The sequence below is a fragment of the Petaurus breviceps genome, unplaced genomic scaffold (genome assembly GCF_028583685.1).
Source record: "Petaurus breviceps papuanus isolate PSGF00001 unplaced genomic scaffold, PetGlider_PUasm1.0 91041, whole genome shotgun sequence".
In the NCBI taxonomy this organism is placed as follows: Eukaryota; Metazoa; Chordata; class Mammalia; order Diprotodontia; family Petauridae; genus Petaurus; species Petaurus breviceps.
This window is the reverse complement of record NW_027187400.1, coordinates 16,924,740-16,947,445: the sequence shown is the minus strand read 5'-3', so window position 1 is coordinate 16,947,445 and position 22,706 is coordinate 16,924,740. Positions and strand designations below refer to the sequence as shown.

The window sequence follows — 22,706 nt, the reverse complement described above, 5'->3', positions numbered from 1 at the left end:
GTGGTAGCTTCTTTATTATGGGACTGGGGTAGGAAACAAAAAAAAATCCTATTTAAATGTTTCTCTCAGCCTTCTGAAGAAAGTGTGGCATAAGTGAAACAACATGGAATAAGGGAAAATATGCTGGACTTGGGAATCAAGAAATCTGCTTTTAAATGCACTAGTTGAGACAAGGGGGAGGTCTGATCCTCATATCCATATGGTCCTAGTATCAATCCATGTCCTTTATGCTACCATAGCAAGAGTTGGGATGTGTTTTGTGGTTGGTTTTTTTTTTTTTCCTCCCCCATTAGGCCAAGTGAAGGACTGGGTGGTTCAGAGGAAGACATTTAAGGAAAGAGCATAATATATGTATTTTTTTCCCTCCACACAGGGATGTTCCTCCCTAACACTAATTATACCATTGGTGGGAGGAGAGGCCACCCACAGGAAATGTGAGACTAGGAAATATGGGTGGCCAAGGCAACTCCTACCACTGATGCTGTGGAGACCAATGTCTTCCGACGTCACTGAGTCACTCCCTGTTGAGACTCTGTTGTTATCTACTAAGGGACAATATAGGTTTTCTTTTCCTCATAGAAGGCAAGATCATTTAATTCTTTAGTTTACAGCCTTGGAGTTATTATAGCTCTTTTGTGATGTGTACCCCAGACAGCAACCAGCCAAATCGCTGGATAAACTATTGGGCCTTTTAAATCTTTTAAATACCTTTTTTCCTATTATCTCTCAGAACTCTCAACTCTTATTGGACTACAGTTTGACTTTCCCATTAGTATGCCAGTTATGGTCCGTACAAGCTACAGGCTAGATGAAGCTAGTGATTTTCACCAGCTTGTCTACCTATAACTCTTGTTAGATAAGTAATACTTGTACTACCTGCCTCACAGGCTTGTCATAAAAACAGGAAGTAAGATTGGACAAGGGTAAATACAGTCCCAATTTTCACAAAAGAATTAGAGAACAATTATTTTGCTGGGAAAACTCTACAATGGATCCTTTAAAAGATGGATACTTAATGTCTAGAAAGGGAAGTGGTGATTACAAGGACTGATATGTTTTCAGCAAGTACTGGTACTTTGAAAAACAGACTAATCTTGTTGCTTTTTTCTTGATAGGATTACTAGGCTATTAAGTATTTATTAGTTAAGTACTTACTACTTAAGTAAGCTACTTAATATAAGGGAAGTGCTATGGATATAGTTTAATTTTAGCAAAGTTATTGATAAGTGATAATCATATTATTCTTGAGAGGATGAAGAATATGAATTAGACAAACCTAGATCATAATTAGTCTCAAAGTACAGTTGATAACAGCATAGCAGGAGTCTGTACTTAGCCCTAGTCTGCCAAACATTTAAATTAATCATTTGGATAATGGCATATATAACATGCTCACCAAATTTTTAGATGACACAGAGAGACAGTTAACACACTGGATGACAACAAAGTCAGGATCCAAAAAGATCTTGACAGGTTAGAGTATTGGGGTGAATCAAGCAAGATGAAATCTGGTAGGATAATAATTGACTTTACAAGTACAATGTGGAGGACCATACTAGATAAGTTATTCTGAAAAAGATCTGGGGTTCTTAAGGGACTATAGTGGGATATGGCAGCTAAATTAGTGAGATCTATAGAGAAATGATCATCCCACTGTGCTCAGACCTGAGCAGATGACAGTTGGAGTGGTGAGGTCAAGAATGGGTAAAGCAGTTTACAAAGGTCATTGATTAGCTAGAGTGTCCAGAAGGTCACTAGGATGGGAAAGCGCCTTGAGGCTGTCCTATGAGGAATAGGGGATGTTTATCCCAGAGAAAAGAAGTCTTGGGGGGGCGGGGGGGAGGGGGACATAATAGAGATCACGAAGTATTTAAAGGTCTATCCTCTAGAGAAGAGATGAGATTTGATCTGTTTGGCCCCAGAGGGCAGAGCAAGGAACAGGGCAGACAATCCTAAGAGAATGTAGACTTGAGGACCTGACAAACTTCCCAGTGCTTATAGCTGAGGTGATGGGTCTTCCCTATAGGGGGCCCTCAAGCAGAAACCACCTGTTAAATATTTGGGGATGGGGAATTCCTTTGGGGCACTGAGGTCCCTTCCAGCTCTCAAATTCTGGGAATCTCTGACTCTTTAAGGTGCCTAAATATGCTATAGAAATGAGTTATTGTTCTCATTTTTACGGATGAGAAAACTAAGGCCCAAGCAAAAGGACTTGCTAATGATCGGTAAAGATAAGAATCTAACCCCCTTCTCCTCGGTCCTATTCCAGCACTTTGGCTAACTTTACATGTTGACATGTCCTGTTCTCTCTGGGGCTGGCACGCCCTTAGACTCCAACTCTTCCCCTCATGATAGAGAATCAAACTGGGTCCTGAGTAAAAGTAGTAGTAAAAGGAAGAAAATAAGAATTTGTTACATGCTTACTACATGCCAAGCACTGTGCTGAGCTTTACAAATATCTCATTTGAGCCTTACAATGACCTTGAGAGACAGTTGCTATTATCCCCATTTTACAGTTGAGGAAACTGAGGCTGAGAGATCTCGACTAGTCCAGGTTTCATATAGCTAGTAAGTTCCTGGGGCAGGATTTAAACTTTGGTGTTTCTGACCTGAAGTCAGAATGTTCCAGTGTTCTATCTCCTATGCCCCTGGCTGCTTCTATTCTCTGCTGCCTGTCCATGTACGTGTTATCTCCCCTATTAGAATGTAATATCCTATAGTGCAGGGTCTGTTTTACTCCTATCTTCATATTCCCCCAAGCTTAGCCCATAGAAGCTAATTAATAAATGCTTGATTGACTGGTTCCAAGACCAAGGGACACTAGAGAGCATGTAGCCTGACAACCCAATTTTATTTTATTACAAATATCTGATCCTTGCCACCACTCTGGGCAGTAGGAGTTATTACGATTATTATTATTATACCCATTTTACAGAGGAGGAAACTGAAGTACAGAGAGCTTAAATGACATGTCTGCACCTAATTTAACAGATGAGGAAACTCAAGGAACAGAGAGTGTACTAGCTCAAGGTCATACCTCAAGATAACAGGAATAGGACTAACCTAGACCTTTAGTCATGCCTGTGGAGTGTGCCATGAAGACCTGAGTGGCCTTGGAGACAAATGAAGGGATCCGGTACTGCACATCTGCAAAGGTGCTGTGATCACAGCAGGAAGGGAAATACCAGCGAGCATCCTTGGGAGGCCAGCCCCACCTCCATCTCTCTGGGCAGCCGGCAGGATGGTTCCATCCAACCATCCACCAGGAAAGGGAAGGGAAGACAAGGCCCACTAAATGCAGTTCATTCTTCCTTAGTGTAATTTACCCAGAGCTCAGTGTGTGTGTGTGTGTGTGTCTGTGTGTGTGTGGCAGGGGAGTGTAGGTGGGGGCAGGATATCAGATGACAGGCACATGTCTCCTAGCCTCCTCTCCTTTTCCCATCCGGGAGTTCACCCATCATGTGAAGTTCCTGTCTTGTGCCAGTCAGACCCCTAATTGGGGGTTCCGTGAGCACATGAGTTAACAGGCAGGTCCTTAATCAGAATTGTATTCAGATCCTCAGGACTCCCCTTCCCTACAAAACTGTAGTTCCAGAGTTAGTCTAGGTTACTGGGGAGTGGTGCCCCCCCACTGTCATAAGGGAAGCGTTCCAAACTGTGCACCAACATGTGATGTTGGGGGCCCAGGCTGCTGTGATAATCTTCTTATACTATCCCCAGAAACACTCTCAGAGGTTCTGGCTTTGCAGAAGGGCCTGTGAAAAAGGCCCCAGAAAGTTCTAATAGCATCCCACTCTCTTCATTATCCTAATGGTTTTCTCCTAATGGACCGCCTTTCCCCATCCCCCAGCCCATTTCTTGCTGTGCTCCTGGGACTTCATTTCTGGTCTCCCCTCTCCTTGTCTCTGGGACTCTAGTCTTGGAAACCGTACCCCCACTTCTCTGGTCCTCCAGAGCTGTTTTTCCAGAGGTCTTAGGGTTCTTCTATACCTTGTGGATCACCCTATCAAGTCTAGGGTGAAAGTCCCATTCTCCCAGGGCTCCTGACATCATTAATTTGGAGTCAGGAAGAACAATTTATCAAATCCAGCCTCCTCAACAGAGGCCCAGAAAAGGTGAGTGATATTTCCTCAGTTTCACAGTAGTGAGGAATTCGAACACAGGTCCTTTGTCTTCACAGCCAGCAGGAATATTCTTTTCACCAAATAGCAGGTTATTGACTAGTTCATCTCAATCAGGATTAAGGTCAGGAGGTAGTAGAATGGGGTAGACACATTTCAAAGGAGAGCTTGTACAGAGCTTATAGAAACAACTCTGGAATGAGAATATCATCTAAGTGGCATCCCAGGCCTGCAACCACAAAGAATCCTAAGGCTCGAAATCAAGGGGAATGCCCGGTGGGGACTCATGCTGGTGAACTGTAGCCATGACAATGCCAAGGATGCTGCCAAGGCAGGTTGAGCCCTGATTGCTCCGGGTGATGGTGGAATATTTGGTCTTTATCAGACTCTTATTTCCCAGACCCTTCAGAGTGAAATAAACAGAATAATGATAATAATCATAATACATAATGTAAGGTTTATGTGTTTCCTAGTGTCCCCTATGAATAAGGAACAGAACTATTTCTTGCCTCCATTTTACATAAGAAACTGAACTCAGAGAGGTGGAGACTAGTTCAGTCATATAATGAATGAGTCAGACAAGTATTGTCTACTGGAAAAGAACACTAGCTTTGGAGTCAAAGGAGCAAGGATCAAACCCTGCACCTGTTACCAGCTGTTCAGCCTGGGGTGAATCACACCCTTTTCTGGGGAATTGGACTGATTTCAGTTCCAGAAAGGGCAAGGTATTAAACCTCCCCAAGAACACATCTAGCAGTTTGTCAAGGTAGGTCACTGCACTGTTACAGCTATGATTAAATCTTGCACTTTTTTTTTTAAGCAATCGGGGTTAAGTAACTTGCTCAAGGTTACACGGCCAGTTATTTCTGTGTGTGGTGCTGAGTGTCTGAGCCCGGGATTCGATCTCCAGGTCTTCTCAACACTGGAGCCGGTGCTCTTACTCGCTATGCTACCTGGCCGCCCCTAAATCTTGCACTTTATAAAGGCCCAAGTGTGCCTGCCTCCCTAACACATCCTCTCATCATGCCCAGTTCTGACCTTTCCAGGTACAGATCTTCTGTCATGGGTAATGGAGACCACTCGTGATGAGGCATCTTCCACCTGCACGTCTATGATTTTACTACTCAAGGGGCTAGAAATCCCATGTCCTCCTCTAGCACAACATCCAACTATGAATGTCTAGCAGGTCCATGAAATGGAGCTTTAAAAACCAAGTGTTCAGTTTTGAAGAATTAGAAATGTTAGGACACAGGATGTCAGAGATGGGAGGGCCCTCAGAGCACAGGATGTCAGAGCTGGGAGGGCCCTTAGAACACAGGATGTCAGAGCTGGGAGGGCCCTTAGAGCACAGGATGTCAGAGCTGGGAGGGTCCTTAGAACCCAGGATGTCAGAGCTGGGAGGGCCCTTAGAACACAGGATGTCAGAGCTGAAAGGAACTTTAGAACACAGAACATGTAAGTCAGGTCTTTATATTCAGGGCTAGGTATGTGCATGTTGACAATTTCCAAATAAGACAACTAAGGCTGGTGATCACAGAATCACAAAGTGAAAGCACTGGCCAGGTTAAGCATAGTAAATAGTAAATTTCAGATTGTTGCTGAAATTGGGCATTTCCTTCAGGTCAGTTTCAGCTCAAACGTTCGCTGACGATCCAGAAATAATGGCCGCTCCTGCTGGCCAATGTGGCTGCTGAGCCCATAGACCTCATGGGAGGCCGTGACAATAACTTCCCATTAATGGCTAGAGGCTTCGTGCCCCCTTGTGGCCAATTCTTCACATAGCAAATTAAGCTCAGGGCACTGGCTTCCTTCAGCAACTAGCCGACAGTTCTCTGCACATAATTCCCATTCGTTAAACAGCTGTCAAATAATAATGGGTAAAATTAACTAATATGGACACACAGGGAACTCACCAACCAACCCCAATATTTTTAAAAATATGTAAACTAGAAAGAAGCCCTGCTATGTGCAGGCCCCGTGCTCAGCACCGAGGAGACAGACGAAAATGTGAATTAGCCCCCAAAGCCATGGGCTTACTTCCTACTAGAAAAAAAAGACTGTGGTCTAGTCCTTGAAACAGCAGCAGGAGTGCAAAAGTTCGGAATGGGTTGGGCCTAAGTGGCAGCAAAAAATAAGGACTTTTAAAAATTATATAAATTGCTGCTGTTTGTCCTTTGCTCGAGGGGGATTGATGACATCAGAACGGTGATGTTTTAACTAGCAAGTGATTGGACTTAAGTGAGGCAGGGTGCAAAGTCATAAGCCTCACTTTATCCTCCAGAGCCATCTGGGTCCCGTGACCAGATACAGATCAGGAGGCCTGGAGATGGCCCAGAAGCAGTGAGAGACCTGGCTTTTTAAAACTCCTTCCCAGGTCTGTCTGAAGCAATGCCCAGTCAGTGATTAAAGACTAGGTAAAATCTGAGACAAAAGATGGCCTAGTTTGCCCTCACAAAAGAATCAGTCTGGGAGGGAAAGACCCTCAGAGTTTCTGGCCAGAACAGAAACAATAACCATTTATACTCACTCTGAGCCGTCAAAACCCAAACAGTGAGCAGGTGAGGCTTGGGCTGGAACCTATTGTTGGCCAATCAAGTAAAAGTCATAGTGATTTGGGTTTAAGGCTCACTCAAGTAGCTCCATTTGAATCCCAAAGAGCCTTACCAAAGCCTGGTTTTTCCAGAGCTCTATTTCACATACAAGAGAACGAAAGACTCAGGGATGGGGCAAAGACCATGAATAAGAGAGAGAAGGTAAAGTTGTTTAATTCTTATTTTGTTTTCATTTCCTCTGCCAAGAATGACCTTTGCACTCAAATTTGGGAGATAAGTCAACTGTGTGCCTTTGGTTAAGTCATGGGGCCCAGACATGCTACACCCTCTGGTCCTAAAAATGGGACATGATAGTTGAGCCCCTAAGAGTGACATCTAAAAGATCATAGCCAATGAGACATATGTTATTACAGGAACGTGAGGACAAATATCCCTAATTTTTTTTAGTTATATTGATTTCTTTTGCATTTATATACTTTCATTTTCTTCCAATATATCTTTTCTCCCATTTCTCCCAGAGGCCTAATCCATCAATCTACTTACTACAGTATGCTGAGCACTGGGGTTCCCAAAAAAGGGTTAAGACAAACCCTGCCTTCAAGGAGCTCCATCCAATGGTGATGATGGGAACGTTATATGCAAACAAAACAGACAGGCTAAATTAAAGATAATCAACCAGGAGAAAGCACGAAAGGCCTCCTGTGTAAGAAAACCTTAAACTGGAGATAAGGAAAGAGGAGAGCAGGCATGGGGCAGTCATCGAAAATGCCTGGAGGCAGGAGGTGGTCCCACTGCTGGGAGAACAGCAAGGAAGCCAGTATCTGTATGAAGGAGTGCCAAGGGGCTGCGGGAAGGAGGGAATGAGGTGTTAGATGGCATAGAAAGTTATGAATGCCAGAGGATTTCATATCTGATCCCAGAGGTGACAGGGGGCCATTACTAAATGGAGATGGCATGGTCAGAGGTATACTACATAAGATTATTCTGGCATCTGAACGGAGGAAGGACTGGGGTGGTGGGCAACTTGCTAAAATAGAGGAAAAACAAGCTGCCACCCTCTTTCCATGTACGTCATTGTGCTGATGCTTGTTCTTCACATAACAAATGCTTAACGGTTATCAAAATGGTAATAAAAAAGAAAAAAAACTAAAGTACAGAACAGATGTTTAAGACATGAGTTTTTCTGTTAAAAACCTGAGGGTTTCAAAGGCCAGCAAGCCAAATGCATCCAAAAAGGAGTCAATGAAATCCTGGGCCATACAGAAAGGCAGCATTTCTAGGACCGTCATTCCCTGTACACTAATGAGGTCAGATCATAGCTGTGTTCAGTCCTAGGGACCACAGTGAAAGGGAACAACCAGGAGAGTTAAAAGCCTTGGGTCCAAGTCACATAAGGATCGGTGGAAATAACGGAGAATGTGCAGTCAGAAGGCTGGGGGGTTGAGCACCCCTCCCTTCCCACTGGGCTGTTCTCAGCTATGCCAAGGGCCAACAAGGACTGATCAGACTTGTTCTCTTTGGTCCCAGAGAGCACAGCCAGGTAGTAGAGGTAGACCTAAATCTGACATCAAGAAACACTTCCAAACAACAAAAGCGAAGCAGGACTGGGAGATTCGCTTCCACTTAGCAGGTTTGATAACCAGGCTACTTGGTGTAGCTGTTCCTGTTCCTTCGAATCTAAAAATTCTGGGATCTGCTGCCACTGGAGGGGTTCAGAATGGCGCCTGTTTCATTCATTTCTCTACTTTGTAAGGAAAGAAAAATCCCAAAGGCAACATTCAACACTGGGCCGAGACGGCAAAACACAGGGGTCAAGTCCTGACTGTGCTGCCAACTCTGGGCCTTCTCTAGGTTTTTGCAAACAAGAAGATATGCAACTGCTCTCAGTGGTGACTTTCTGCAGTCCCTCCCCACTGACATCCTACATCCTAAGCTACCTCCCAGCTCTAATATCCTGTGCTCTAAGGGCCCTCCCAGCTGACATCCTGTGTTCTAAGGATCCTTCCAGCTCTGACATTCTCTGTTCTAAGGCCCTCCCAGCTCTGACATTCCCTATTCCAAGGGCTCTCCTAACTCTGACTTCCTGTGTTCTAAGGACTTATGTTTCAGAGCTCTAATATTCTCCTGGGGTGGGGGAGCCTACAGCCTTAAGGCCACATGAGCCCTTCTGGGTCTTTGGATGCTGAAGCCTTTTAACTTGAGTCCGAGTTTTACAAAACAGACCCTTTTATTAAGGGAATTTGTTTTGGATTCCGTCAAAGGATTACACTTGAGGACCTAGAGGGCCCCATGTGGCCTTGAGGTTGCATCTTCCCCACCCCTGTTCTAGGCCTATAGAAGAATGGAATTTTCTTAAGGTTACTTTATCCTTTCTGGCATTTCAAATGACATTTTACACATTCCAAGAGGCTTAAGTGGTCCTCTGAATGACCTCCAGGTGACTTGAGCACCCAGCCCTCCACCTGGCCCCAGTTCCAACCCACCTCTCCCCACCCACCACCAATGCTGAGCATTTCCAGATATCTCTAAGCCCAAAGAGACAACTTGTCCCCTCAGGGGCTTAGAAGGGATAGGCCCCTTTGCCTCTGAGGTCACTTCCACCTTGGAGGCTGGCACAGGGACAGAGTCAGGGAACCTGGATGAGATGAAGGTCCCTCTTAGCTGTGACCAGGGTCATTTTTATGTGTCGTGGACCCCCCGCCCCAACTTTGAGAGTGTGCTGAAGCTTAAAGACTGTCCAGAATGTTTGTAAATGTATATAACACCTAGAATCATAAAGGAAATCAGTGTTAGAACAGCACACAGACTCCAGGTTAAGAGCTCCTGCCCTCACTGGACTTCTGATGAATGACAAAGCAAAGAGCCAGAAAGGAGTAAACAGTGATGTCATTTATTTAAAACATTTACTCCAAGAAATATATATATAAAAAAAGACAAATTCCAGCACTAAACAAGGAAGCTTCTCTTGCCCACCCTAACCCTAGCCCAGGCCACCCCTCTGCATTCCCAGCCTCCTGGCAGCAGGCTCTTAGGGTGAGGGAGGGAAAGGGGAGGGGACATGCACTTGAAAACATGATTTCTGATGATCTCTGGTCGCTTTCCATCTCTCTTCAGAAAGTCCTGAGACCCAGGATAACAAAAGGTTATACAGGGCATTTTGGTTTATTTTTTCCCCAAACCCCTTGTTCTAAAAGGATTTTTTTTTTTTTTGCTAATTAGGAAATTCCCATTCCACAATACAGAAATGGAAGGGGGCAAAGAAACAGACACTCAAAAAGGTCTTGTTATACCCCACCCCCCACTTATTTTCTGGCTTCAGTCCCTTTGGCATCATGGGTATCATGACCAGAAATTAGTAGATTTACTTTGCATTTGCACTCCTGGCAGATTCAAACACTGAAACCCCTCATCCCCACTCCCCAATGATCTATCTGCCGAGGATCTTTTTACCAGTAACCATTAGGGGTTTCTGCTGAATGAATGTCCCTTCCCCCCACCCCATGCCCATAGGCCCAACTGAGCTCCCCCCAAATCCAACCTTGGTTTCTCAAAATCAGAACCCCTTGGTGAACATTTGACTAAAAAGCAAGGCTCATCCCACCCAGATAAGACTTGTAGTGGGGTCCCACATGTATGCCCAATTACCAAGGTTAGGAGCACATCCAGAGAATAAGGTTCTCAAGGTGGCAGAATTTATCAGTCGTGCTCTAGCCCCAGAAAATCTATGGTCTCCTCCAGTAACAGAAGAAGCTCATGGGGATGCATTTATAAAGCTGGCTCTTATTCAGAGGAGAAAAGATCTTTCTATGCTATCATGGGATTCCCACCTGGCCGTATCCCTCTTAGGAAGGCCAAACTTTTCACCCAACAAAGGGAGAGATCACTTTACAGGATGCCCAGACAAGGTGGAGGAGGGAAGAAGACACCTGGGTGAGGACACATTTTTGGCATTTTTAACATTATCTACAACTGGTTACTACAGCATAGAAAAGACCCCCGGACAATTTGCTTTCCCAATTTTATGAACTCCTCCTCCACCTCTGCCCACTTCAGCACGCTGGACAGAATTTCACTTAAACACCTGCATTCACCCCTCGGCGCAGCTGCCTCTGACATCTGAGCAGGGGAAAGACTCGCTATTTCAATTGGGTGGGACTAGAACAGGGGTCTGTAGAAAGGCACCACTTTTTTTTCCCCCTCCCAACATGGGACAGCAGGGGATGGCAAGAAAAGAAAACCTGAGGCCAGTAGGCAGGCAACAAGCACACACTCCTGCTCTGACTCGCTGGAAGGGTTTTCAGCCATTGGCACCATTTGGAGCTAAGCAAAATCTACCTCAGAGTGCTAGGTCCCAAGACTTGGTCTGTTCAGAAACAACAAAAAAACCGGGCACAGAAAATTCATGTCCAGATTCACTGACAAAGGCACAAAGCCTCGATCCATCCCTTAATCGATTCCCTCTGCACCACTGACAGACCAATCTCTGAGGATAAGTATTTTCACCCAGGTCTAAATCACCAAGAGATTCCATAAAGCTGAAACTTGAAAGGGGAAAGAAAAGCCCTCTGCCTTGCAGACAGACAGACAATCCTCACAAGGATAACTGATGCTTCATGGGAAATCTTCTGGGGAGGGGGGAGAGGACATTTTAAGTCTGACATATGTCTGTCCTTATTCATTGGTTTTTATCAGAAGTAAAGACAAGGGACAAACGGATATACACAGATCTTAAAAGGTCCCCTATATTATATAACTAAAACAAAACAAAACAAAAAATCAAAGAAGGGCCAAAGGAGAACAGAGAGCTGGCTAAGGGGATGCATGGTCTGACCAGTTCCCCTTGACTCCCTTAAGAGAGTCAGGAACAGAAGCTGGAAAAGGGCAACACTGGAAATCTTTTTAACACAAAGACACTAGTTCCCAAGGGCAAAGCCTGACCTTGGATGAAATGTTTTCATCAAGTCACCATGACCTCCATGGATAAGGAAATAATCCTCACCAACCAGAGATTCTATCCCCCATCTTAATCATACAACAGGGAAGTGACTCTTGGAAAAATAAAAATTAAAAACGAAACAAAAAAATGTATATAAAATGGACAAAAAGCAACATTTCCCCTCCCCTTCCCACCCAAGGCAAACCAACAAATTAAAATAAACCCAAACCAAGGCTCAAAAGTTCCTGCCATTTTCATAGGAATGCTAACTCGTCAACTACGAGCAAATATTTTAATTAAACATTTGGGGTAGGGAAGGGAGAAAGAGAGAAAGGGAGCGAGAAACGCTTTGGAAATCGTACAGTAAAAAGGTAGTAAACGTTGAATTTGCTTATAAAACGGAACCTCGGGAAGACTAACAAACAGGAGCTTCGGGCCACCTTTTCACTGTGTAATCTCTTCTCATCCGCCTTCTTTGTGTCCCAGTGCACATTGGAAATGACAGCTGCCTGAAGCGGCCTGGAGAGCCCGCTAGCAGCCTTGCTGCCCCCCGGCAGCATCAGGAGAGGGTGCGGGGATTATACTCTGGGAGTTTTTTTAGCTTTTCTTTTTCAGTCTCGCTCTCGTCCCTCGCGATCACCAAGGAGTGTGAGTAGCCCATGGCAACCTGGAGAAGAAATTGAATCAACATGAGCACAGAATGCTGACAACACCAAGGTAGGCGGCTCTTCAGTCTCCACTGAGAGGGGTTTAAGAACTTGAGCTGTATTCCAGGTTTGCCCAGACTATGGTTGAGTATAGACAGATAGGGAAAAATACATAATTCTTATTTCTTTAGGTGCTTTGTAAATTACAAAGCCCATGAATCAGAAGAGCTCCAAGATAAATTTTAAGAAGTCTAATTAGACACAGAGTTGAATTTGGAGTTCCAAAGACCTGGGTTCAAACCCCCTGCTCTGCCTCTGACCTTGAGTCAAGCCTTCTGGCCCTGAATCTCTTTATTTTATTCTTAAAATGCAGTTAGATGTAGAGCTGAAAGGGGCTTCAGGTATCCAATCAAAGATGAGGAAACTGAAGCCCAGGGAGGTCACCAAGCAGCTGAGCTGGGATGTGTTCCCATTCCATCTCAGCACTGTTCTCCTGTAACACTGCTTCCCATGATCACCTAGAGGTCCATTTCCCTATCTGTGATCCAAAGGCCAACCCTAGATAAAACCCTGGGAAAAAGTCTGCTCCCATGCACACAATCACATTAGATAGGGCTTCCTGCTTTACAAAGCAAGTCTGTTTACTCTCAAAACAAACCTGTAAAGCAGGCAGCTCACTAGGGTCATGGCAGGTCATAGGTCAGTGGCCTTGGAGATGGAAGAGCCATCAGAGGTCAACTAGTTTGACCTCTTCCCCACCTCCTCACCCCAAAAGTGAGGACCAAGGTGAGTGATTTGCTCCAGGGTACACTAGAGGTTACTGTTACAGGTGAAAGTAGAGACTCGATCTTTGAGTCCAAATGCAGCAACCTTCCCACTGACCCTTGTCCATTTTTATGGATATATCAACTGAGACTTGGGAAGGTAGAATCCCAAAACCTGGCCACTTACTGCCCGATGGCTGGGTGCCCTAGGGGAAGAGCCTGATTTCCTCACTGATAAAATGGAAGGAGGTAGATTAGAGGACCTCTAAGGGCCCTCCCAGCTCGAATCCATCATCCTGTTCAGTTATCCGAGTTAGGACTTAACGTACAGGTTTTCTGCCTCTCCAAGTCCAATTCCTGACAATGCTTGAAGGCAGTAGGAATGCGGGATCAAATCCTGGCTCCACTCCTTATTTTCTGTCATTTCAATCTATGGGCCTCAGTTTCCTTATCTGTAAAATGTAGGAGTGAGAGTAATAGGCTAGACAATCTCTGAGGCCCCTTTGCCTTCTCCCCTTTAAATCTAGGATCCTGTGAAAAGAGCAGGAACTTCAGAGACCCTGCCCACTCGTGTACTTCTGACAATAATGATACAATCAAATGGAAAACTTGGTCCTGTTAATGAGACCAGTTACTTAAACTTTAAACTTCTATCTGTATACTGAGGGGATTCAGCTGCCGGGCCAGCTCTCGAACCAGCTGTGTCTGACAGGAGCAAGAACACTGAACATGGGGTCACAAGACCCAGGTTTGGATCCAGGCTGGGCCATGTGCTACTGCTACCACTGTGACTGGGGCAAATAAGTGTTTTGACCTCCCTGGGCCTCAGCTCCTTCATCTGAAAAGTAAAGGGGTTGGACTGGATCTGAGGCCCTTCCAGATCTCCAGGTGTGATCCATGTGTGATCCATGTGAGCATGTAGGAATGATATGGGCTCTCATGGAATTCCGAGTACACCCCACCCCCCAAACCCAGAAACTTTCTTACAAGAATCGACTTCCAGCATCCACCCCCTGCTAATCTCAAACCTCACCAGGTGGCCAAAGAAGGAAACCACAGATGGAGGGAGAGAATGAATGCTTCCAGGCACCTTTCCCTGTCTGCACGGATGGAGCGGGGACACAATGATCCACCCCTCCCCTTGTGTGCGTGCCCAACAACTCTCAGATCAAGTTCGCCCTGTTCCTGGGGGCTCATTTGCATCTAGCTCTGCCAGGCTGGTTAATGTCACAGCCCGAGGATGGGCCTCCCCATCTGCCCCACGCTTCCTTCGTTCCACTGAGTGCCCGCACTAATGGTGCACACATTAAAGCTGGGCCCTGTGTGACAGAGAGGAGGGAGAAGGGAAGGCGGAGGGGAGGGACAAATGCTCTCTGCAAGTTGGAACAGAAACAAATGCTATTTGGGGGAGGCCCCTAACCTCCTGTTCACATGAGCCAACATTTTCTCTTCCCACAGGGGCTCAGGCAAAACCAGTTAGTTACTGTGACACTTTAGGATCAGGAAATCCCATTCATGGTCATGGAGATATTACAGGAGAGTGAGAGGTGACTTGGGTCACCTGTGTCCAACCTGTTTTCCCTACACAAATGGGAACCAAGTGACCCATGCTCCCCCTGCCCCCCCCATTAAGAGTCAAGTAAATTTATAGGATCATAAATAATTTAGAGTTGGAAAGGACCAGCCCAGAGAGAAAAACAAGGTCAAGACTGGCAAAGTGACTAAGGGCCATAGCTGGAAGGAAACTCAGAGGGCATTTCATACAAAAACTAAATTCTAAGAAGGAAGTGACTCAAATGAAATGACTTATCCAGGGTCACACAGCAAGTATCTTGAGTTGGGATTTGAATTCAGTTCTCTCCAATTTCTAGTCCAATGCCCAATCCATGCTATAAAATGAACAATGGGGTGATGGCATCCACATCCACCATGAGCCACTCTTGTAGATCCATGGTCCGTCCTCAGAGGAACACCAAATCAAAAGGCACAGGAGAGGTTGAGTACCAGATGAGAAGCCCTGACTGCTGGAAGCAGCAGACACAGACAGCAAGGATGCTGGGGCTGCCTGCAGGGAGCTTCCATTCGGGGACCCCTCCCTCTCTCCCTCTACTCACCTGCTCTGTGTAAATGCCATCCAGGGTTTTCACTTCTTGGGCCGCAGTGGAAGACTTGGGCTTGTGATCGCCATAGCCCTAGAGAAGCAAAAAGGACAAGGGAGAGGATCTGTGAGTGCAAGGACCTCTGGGCCAAGCTTCACTAAGGCTGCCCCTGCCACAGCTCCGTGGGAGGGCCCCATCTGCTGCTACAGAGGCAGCCGCCAATGCATGGACATCAGACTTCCCACAGAGGGAGAGCTCTCCTCACTACACCCACCCAAGTCTCAAGAATTTTTACCCCATACTTTGTGGAAAGGTATGAAGGTACCAGACAGTTCTGCTCTGACATCTGGGAGTCCTATGCCCTCAGGCACATCCCTTGAACCCCCCCCTCCTCTTGAGGCTCCCTTACCCATCTGTCAAGGGAAGATACAATCCTGCCCTAATTGGCCTCCAAAGGTTGGTGTGGGGCAAGGGTTCTTAAGCCCTGAGGTATGAGCTTGTTGGCATAATATTCATAACATTCAACTATTTTTAGCACTCCCCAGGCTTCAGCAAACTGATGGTGGTCAAAGGAGACCATGATGCAGAAAAAGTGAAGAACTCTGGCTTTGGAGAGAGATCAAGGAGCTATTGAAGTGTGGGCAATTTGCTTCCAATACCCTAAAACCAAACAGCCAGGTAACATGGGAGTGTGGCAACTAGTACCCATGCCTCCCCATTCTCACGCCTACTTACTGGCCACATTGGTAGTCCTTATCCCACCACAATTAGACAACTGGTGGTGAATTTTTAAACTAAAAAATTCTAGGATGTTAAAATGATTGAGTTAATGGGGTCCTGTAGATAGAGGCTCAATAATTAGAAATGACAGCCTCTTGTCCCTTAATACTTAGAAGTCTAACTTATGGCCCTGAACCAAAGAATCTAGGTTTGCAGGGACCAGGTTCAAGCTTAGGGTTGTCTCACAAATCCCTCCCCCCCATCCCAGAGGCAACCCTGTAGACATCAGAATTTACTGTGCATTAAAGTTCACACAGAAAAAGTCAAAGGACCATCAACTACCAGGGAAGCACCCAGGTCTAGGGACACAATGGAAGCAGGATTTATGTGACCAGACCCAAAACACCAACAGTCATGGAAACCCCCCTTCCTTCAGAGTCCTTCCAAAGTCCATTCAAATCCAGGGTTAAATGCTTTTGTCTCTCCTCCTTTGTCATATTAAGCCCCACCTTCCCAGGATCTATACTCACCACCCTCAGACTTTTGAACCTATCCTGCCTGGTTTGGGTAATTGCCCCATCCCACCCCCAACACACACCTCAATTCTAACACTTAGAAATATGCCCAAAGGTAATTCAGAAAGAGTAACACTAAGAGTCTTCATGGATATACTATCATTCTTCAAAGAATTCTTAAGAACGAGTAGATGTTATGTCAGATTTTACACTCACTGGTTTGAGTCGATAATTCTCAACCCTGATCTTTTCCTTTATCCACATGATCATCTAATAGCTAATTCACTTGGTGTTACGCTAATCCCATGCCCACTCTCCATCTGGGTTTCCCACCTCCCTGCCCAGCCCCAGATCCTAAATTCCATGCAGGCAGGAGCTTTGTCATTCAATCTCCGAATCTCTCCCCAGGGCCTAGGGCACTGTTTCACATAGAAAAGAGCCACATATAAGGCTGCATTCACTCTTCTGAACCAGGAGGCTCATTCAACCTGCAGAAGTCAAGACGTGAGCAGCATTGAAAGGGCGCCCACAATTCAAATGAAACCATGAAGCAGCTCCCATGATGTGTATGCAGGGACCTGTGTCTGGCACTGGAGACAGAGAAATGCATGGGGAGGGGAGGGGGTCTCTGCCCGAGAAACAGATACTACAATCTAATGGGACACATATGTATATACACATGGGGGCAACAGAGAGATTCTAACAGAGTTTCAGGAGAAACCCAGAAGGGAGAATGAGAGATATGCGAGGTCAAGATCACAGGGAACCAAACCAAAGAGAAGCCCGGGTGCTACCAGCCGGGACGGTTCTCATGATAAGATCAAAGGCTAGAACTGGACAGAAGGAAGGAAACAAGCATTTCTTAAGGACCTACTACATGCCAAACACTATGTTAAGAATGTCACAGATCTTTTCTCATTTAAACTTCACAGCCAACCTGAAGGCAGATGTGATTATTATACCCATTTTACTGACGAGGAAACTGAGGCTAACTTGCCCAAGGTCAAACATCTAGAAACTGTCTGAGGCTAGATTTGAACTCAGGTCTTCTTGACTCCAAGCCCAATCCTCTATCTGCTGAACCAAGAGAAACCAGAGTCCAGCCCCTAAATTTAGCAGACGAACGCTGAGGATCAAGCAGGTTGAGTGATTTGCCGACACAGACAGTGAGTGTCAGAGGTGAGATCCGAACCCAGGTCCTGACATGATAGTCACAGAATGTCTGGAAGAAGGTGTATAAGCAGGAGAGGGCAAAACAAGATCAGAGAACAGTGAATAATCCAACATGGCTACAACACAGAGAGGGGGAGGTGCAGAGGGATGCCTGGCCCTGGCCCAGAAAGGGACAAGAGGACACAGGATGATGTGTCACAGATGCAGAGGGGCCGAGCCCAACCCCTAATGTTACAGATGAGGCAACCAAGGCAAGAGAGGTGAAGTGGCATGCCCCCAGTCACACAGGACTCCCAGGTCCCAGCACCAGAACCACTACGCCAGCTGGCTGATAGGGTCTGAGGCCGGGGAGGAGTTGAGACCTGCCCTGCCCCTGCCCCTGGTCACCCAGATGGTGCAAAGGGAGGCTAGGGAGGCTCCCTGGCCTCACATCCAGCATTCCTCCCAGTGCACCCCAAAAACATCGAACGGACAGGTGGGACATGATTTGGCACTTGCACATGAATGTCAAATATGAAAAGAATGTTGAATTAGGGGTGATGTCAAAACGGCAAAGATGACCAAACAGGAAAATGGAAAATGATAGAGGGACTAAGGGAAAAAACACTGAAACAGGGCTGGTCCAGCCATTTGGGAAAACAATTTGAAGCTATGCAGAAAGTTATCACCTTACAGACACTAAGACCAGCAATACCGCTACAGGCTGTCCCTCACCCCACTCTATAGAGGCAAAGACAAAGGAAAAAGACCCATATGTACAAAAAAATATTTATAGCCCCTCTTTTAGTAGCATCAAAAAACTGGAAGCTAAAGGACTGTCCATTAATTGGGGAAAAGAAGAACAAATTACAGTATATGACTGGAATGGAATCATCTTCATACTAGTGATTCCTATGAATTGATGCAGAGGAAAATGACTGAACCATGAGAAAAACTGGTAAGATAACCACAATGTAAAAGAACATTTTGAAAGATGTAAGAATGACAATAAATGTAATAACCAGAAAGGGCTCCCTCGATGAGTGAGAGTGAGTGAAAGAGAAAAGGAGAGAGAAGGGGAGAAAGAGAGGGAGAGAGGGGGGAGAGGGAGAAAAATGGAGGAAGAGGGAGAACACAGAAGGAAGGCTAGAAGTCAAACAGGACGTCAAGAGTTATTCTATTAAGCGAACTTTATACTAGATATTTGCAGTTTCATGAACAAGTTCCTCCTTCTATTCCATCATATATATGGAAATGCTCCATTGTATCTTATTTCTTAAACTTAGACGTATTCTTTTAAATTAAGAGTGACCATTCAGAAAGGGCATGCTTCCTGGGAGAGGTGGGACTGTGAGCCATATTCTGAGGAAGAACAGAGATTGGTGGGTTTAGGGCTGAAAAGAGGTGAAGACATGGCCTTGGGCTGAAATGTACATGGATAGCAAACTGATTAGCAAGGATTAGAAGCAAGGGTCTGCTTAGAAAAGTGACAAAAATCGATGCTGGGAGAGCCGGGGAGGGCAGTGGACAGAGTAGGATCTCAAGGCCAGCATTTGGGGTTGGACGCAATATGAATCATGGAATCACTCTATGCTCCTGAGCAGAACAGAGGGAGGAAGGGAGGTGTCTAGAAAATCCCTCTTGGGGGAGGGAGAACATCTAGAAGGTGAGTGAGAATCCATCATCTGAAAGAGATCAGCCCACTTCATATCCACACACAAAATCCAAGTGAACAAATACATACTGACCCCACTGTGACGTGGAGTTGGGTGGTCAGCATCAGTGTGGTTCTATACTATGGAAAGGCGTATATCCACAGCAAGATCCCTATAGATATGCGTGTGCGTGCCATGCGTTCATCTCTCTGGGGATAGATGCAGACTACAACCAGGGGTGTAGTGCACATCACGGCATTAGACAGTCACAGCAAAAAGAGAGTGAGCTAAGCCACTAAGTGGGACAGAAAGAGCCTAGGAGACTGAACAGTGATTCCAATGACACCCGCCAACTTCTTACCCCCAAACCCGTCTTTTTAAGGCCATAGTTTTTTTCGGTTGGCGCTCTGTTTGAATCAGGACACCCCATGATGGGGAGGGGGTGAGGAATCAGTCCAAGGCAATAAAAGGAGGGAGGGAATTCTCAGGATGTGGGTGTGCGCTCATATGTTCCAACTGGCATGGAAGAAGCATTGCAGACCTCCCCACTGAGGGGAGCTATGGAGACCAGGAGGTGGTGAGAGGGAGGGCTAACAGACTGCTCAAATTCCACACTGGAGTAAAGGAACCAAAGAAAAGCCTCTGAAGGGCAGAGGGCGGTGCCTTGGACAGACAGGACCCCACCAATGAGGAAACTGAGGCCCAGAGCGGTAAAGTGTGACTGCACAACTGGATCAAAGGCACAGAGGAGAAGACACGGATGGATTTCCTGCTGCACTGAGAGGGAAAGCCTACACCCAAGGTAGACAGTGAAAGGCTATTAAGTCTGTGACAAGCCTGGGAGTTACTCCTCAATAAACAGACCCAGGAATCAGAACCCTGTGGCCCCAGAGAAGCTGTAGAGGGCGGTGCCCGAGGACATGAGTGAGTCCAAGTCTGCATGCAGGAGCAGGCAGGTTAGGCTGGCAGGGCCGGTGAGGAAGCTGTCCTTGTCCACTGTCCTGGGGAGTAAGTGCATGTGGAGGGGGAGGGGGGAGCACGCTCTGGGCACCAAGCCTTAGGAAGGACATTTGTAAGTTGGAGAATAGCTCCCGCAGGGCAGCCAGAAGGGTGAAGGGCCCTTGGTCATGCCACAGCAGCTGGGGGACCTGGGGATTTTCACCTGCCAAAGACTTGTTGAGAGGAAGGAGGACATGCCAGCTTCAAGCATGGGAAGGGCTAGTCTTTCAACTTGCTCTCTCTGGCACCAGAGGGGAGAAAGGAAAGTAATGGGGGAAGTTACAGAGAAGGGATTTTAAAGGCCCGATGTGATGTCAGGACCCCCCCCCCGCCCCATCCACTCCAACTCTGGCCTTTTCCACCTTCTCTACCCCAGGATGCTGCTCACTCTGCCACAGCCTCTCCAGCCCCCTCCTCTGACTGGGGACATCCTGCCTGGGACCACCACTGAAGGCCGAACTGAGGACAGCCACACTCCACATGCCAAAGGCCCCACCCTGCCCTCCTCCCAGGGCATCTGCCTGCCCTGCCCCCGGCATTTCCAGCTGCACCCTCTAAGAATGGCAGCTCGTGTTTCGGCTTTTTTTTCCAACACAGCAGTGTCGAGCACATATTAAGTGCTAATAAATGTTTGCTCTCTGTCTCTCTCCTTCCCTTTCTCTCCTTTGTCTTTCCCTTTCTCTCTGTCTCTCATTTTTCTCCCCTCTTTTTCTCCATGTCTCTTTCCCTCCCTCTCCTTCCACCTTTGTGTCCCTATCTCCCTCCATAACTGAGGTTTAACCCCTCTCTTTCCCTGTCTCTTCTTTCCCTCCCTACTCCTGGGAGGAATCAAGAGGACCCAAGTTCAAATCCGGCCTCACTAGCAGTGTGACCTTGGGCGAGTCACTTAACCCCAATTGCCTTGCCGTCCCCCCTCCAAAAAGACATTCTTTATGCCCACCCCTGGCTTAAAAAACTCAGAGTGACTGGGTTGGGGTGGGAGCTGCATTGGTTCACTTGGGGGTGACAGAACCACACTCTGTGTCAGAGACAGGACTTGAACCCAGGTCTTTCTGGCTCCAAGGCTAACTCCCTATTCATACCATGCTGCTGGCTGAGCCTGTTTCCAGCTCCTTCACATCCCTTCTACACTGCTTCACATCACCCCCACCAGAAGGCCCATGTTGCTTTATAAGCCCTAAGTGTCTCCCGGCCAATGAACTTGGCTACCCCCGACCAGGGGTTTGCCACCTGTTATCTGGGTTCACAGCTGTATGCCAATTAACCACCACCTTTATAAACGCCTCCATAAGAAGAGCCCTCAGAATTGCAAATTCATACTTGGAAGCACCTAATGATTCTGAAGAGGACCGAGACAAATACTGGTGCCTCTCCTCTGACCTTCAAATGGGGTCAGGAGCTTCCTTTGGCCTCCTTTAAGGCCCCACTCAAACCCCAGCTTCTGCAGGAATGGCCCTGCCTGGTCTTCATCCCCAAACCTCACTGTGATTGCCTCATCCCTCTGAGATGACTTTTCATTTAACTAGTTTATATCTAATATCTACCTACGTGTATGCACGCAATCTCTTTCCCCACTAAGCAAGTGCACAAGGGCTTTGTGTTTGTCTTCCTTTGTATACCCAGCATGGTACCCAGTAAGTGCTTCATGAATGACTTGGCATTAGGGCACTGACCAGCATGTATTCCGTTCATGAACAAATTCCTGGGTAAGAATTTGATGAAGATCTAGAGCTCGGAGACAGACAAGAACCATGTCTATCGTCACCGATGGGGGCTCGGCAGAGGGAAGAGGGTCTCGCTCCAGGCCCTCACCTTCCCTTTCCTGCCATCCCCTGACCATTGGTTCCAGTGCCTCAGCTCTGCAGAGGGAAGATAAGAGGGTGAAAACAAAGATGGCCACATTTCTAGTAAAGCACAGACTGGTAGGGGGCAGCAGCCAGGGCCCAACTCAGGGGGGGGCAGGATGTGTTATCACCCCCCGCGACTTAAAGATGAAAAAACTGGGACTTAGAAAAGCTAGATGCCTCACCCTGGGTCTGGGATGAGAAGCCTGCTCTCCTTCCACAAAGAGGCCACAAGTTAAAGCCCATTCTCACCGTGCACTAGGCAGCCAGGTGCTACAGTGGGCAGAGACACAGGCCCAGTCAGGGAAACCCAAAAAATCCAGCCATGGACACTTAACTTACATGCGACCCTGGGGAAAGTAATTTAATGTTTGCCTCAGTCTCCTCATTTGTAAAATGGGGGCAAAATAAATAAATAAAACAGGAATAACAATAGCACCGACCTTCCAGGGTTTTTGTGAAGATCAAATGTGTTAATTTTTGTAAAGGAATGAATGCAATGCACAGCACACAGTAGGTACTATCTAGTCCTCATTATTATTATTGTTAAAATAAGCCAGGAGGGGAGAAAGGACAATTGCTCCGTCCACCTCCCTTTCTAAATCAGACCTCTAACTCACTGAAATAGGAAACTCTAGGTATGCACACTTTTGCAGACACCTAGGCTGGACTGGTTTCTGAACCACATTTTTCCCCCTGTGG

At 46.4% G+C, this 22,706-nt stretch overlaps 1 protein-coding gene across 2 annotated transcripts in view; it reads right to left on the bottom strand.

The window, feature by feature from the left end:
• Window positions 1-9,541: 9,541 nt before the first annotated feature.
• Window positions 9,542-22,706, bottom strand: part of RCC2 (regulator of chromosome condensation 2) — a 50,891-nt gene continuing 37,726 nt past the window's right edge. Inside the window, exons 11-13 of one of the 2 annotated variants that reach the window (XR_011166545.1) lie at window positions 15,135-15,212; window positions 10,940-12,276; window positions 9,542-9,632 (exon numbers count right to left, since the gene is read on the bottom strand). Coding sequence is in view for 1 of the 2 variants with exons in the window: in XM_069078505.1 (XP_068934606.1) it covers window positions 12,169-12,276; window positions 15,135-15,212 (186 nt within the window). In the remaining variant the exon portion in view is untranslated. Of the gene's footprint in view, window positions 12,277-15,134; window positions 15,213-22,706 lie in introns of both variants that reach the window. The other variant, XM_069078505.1, reaches the window with a different exon arrangement.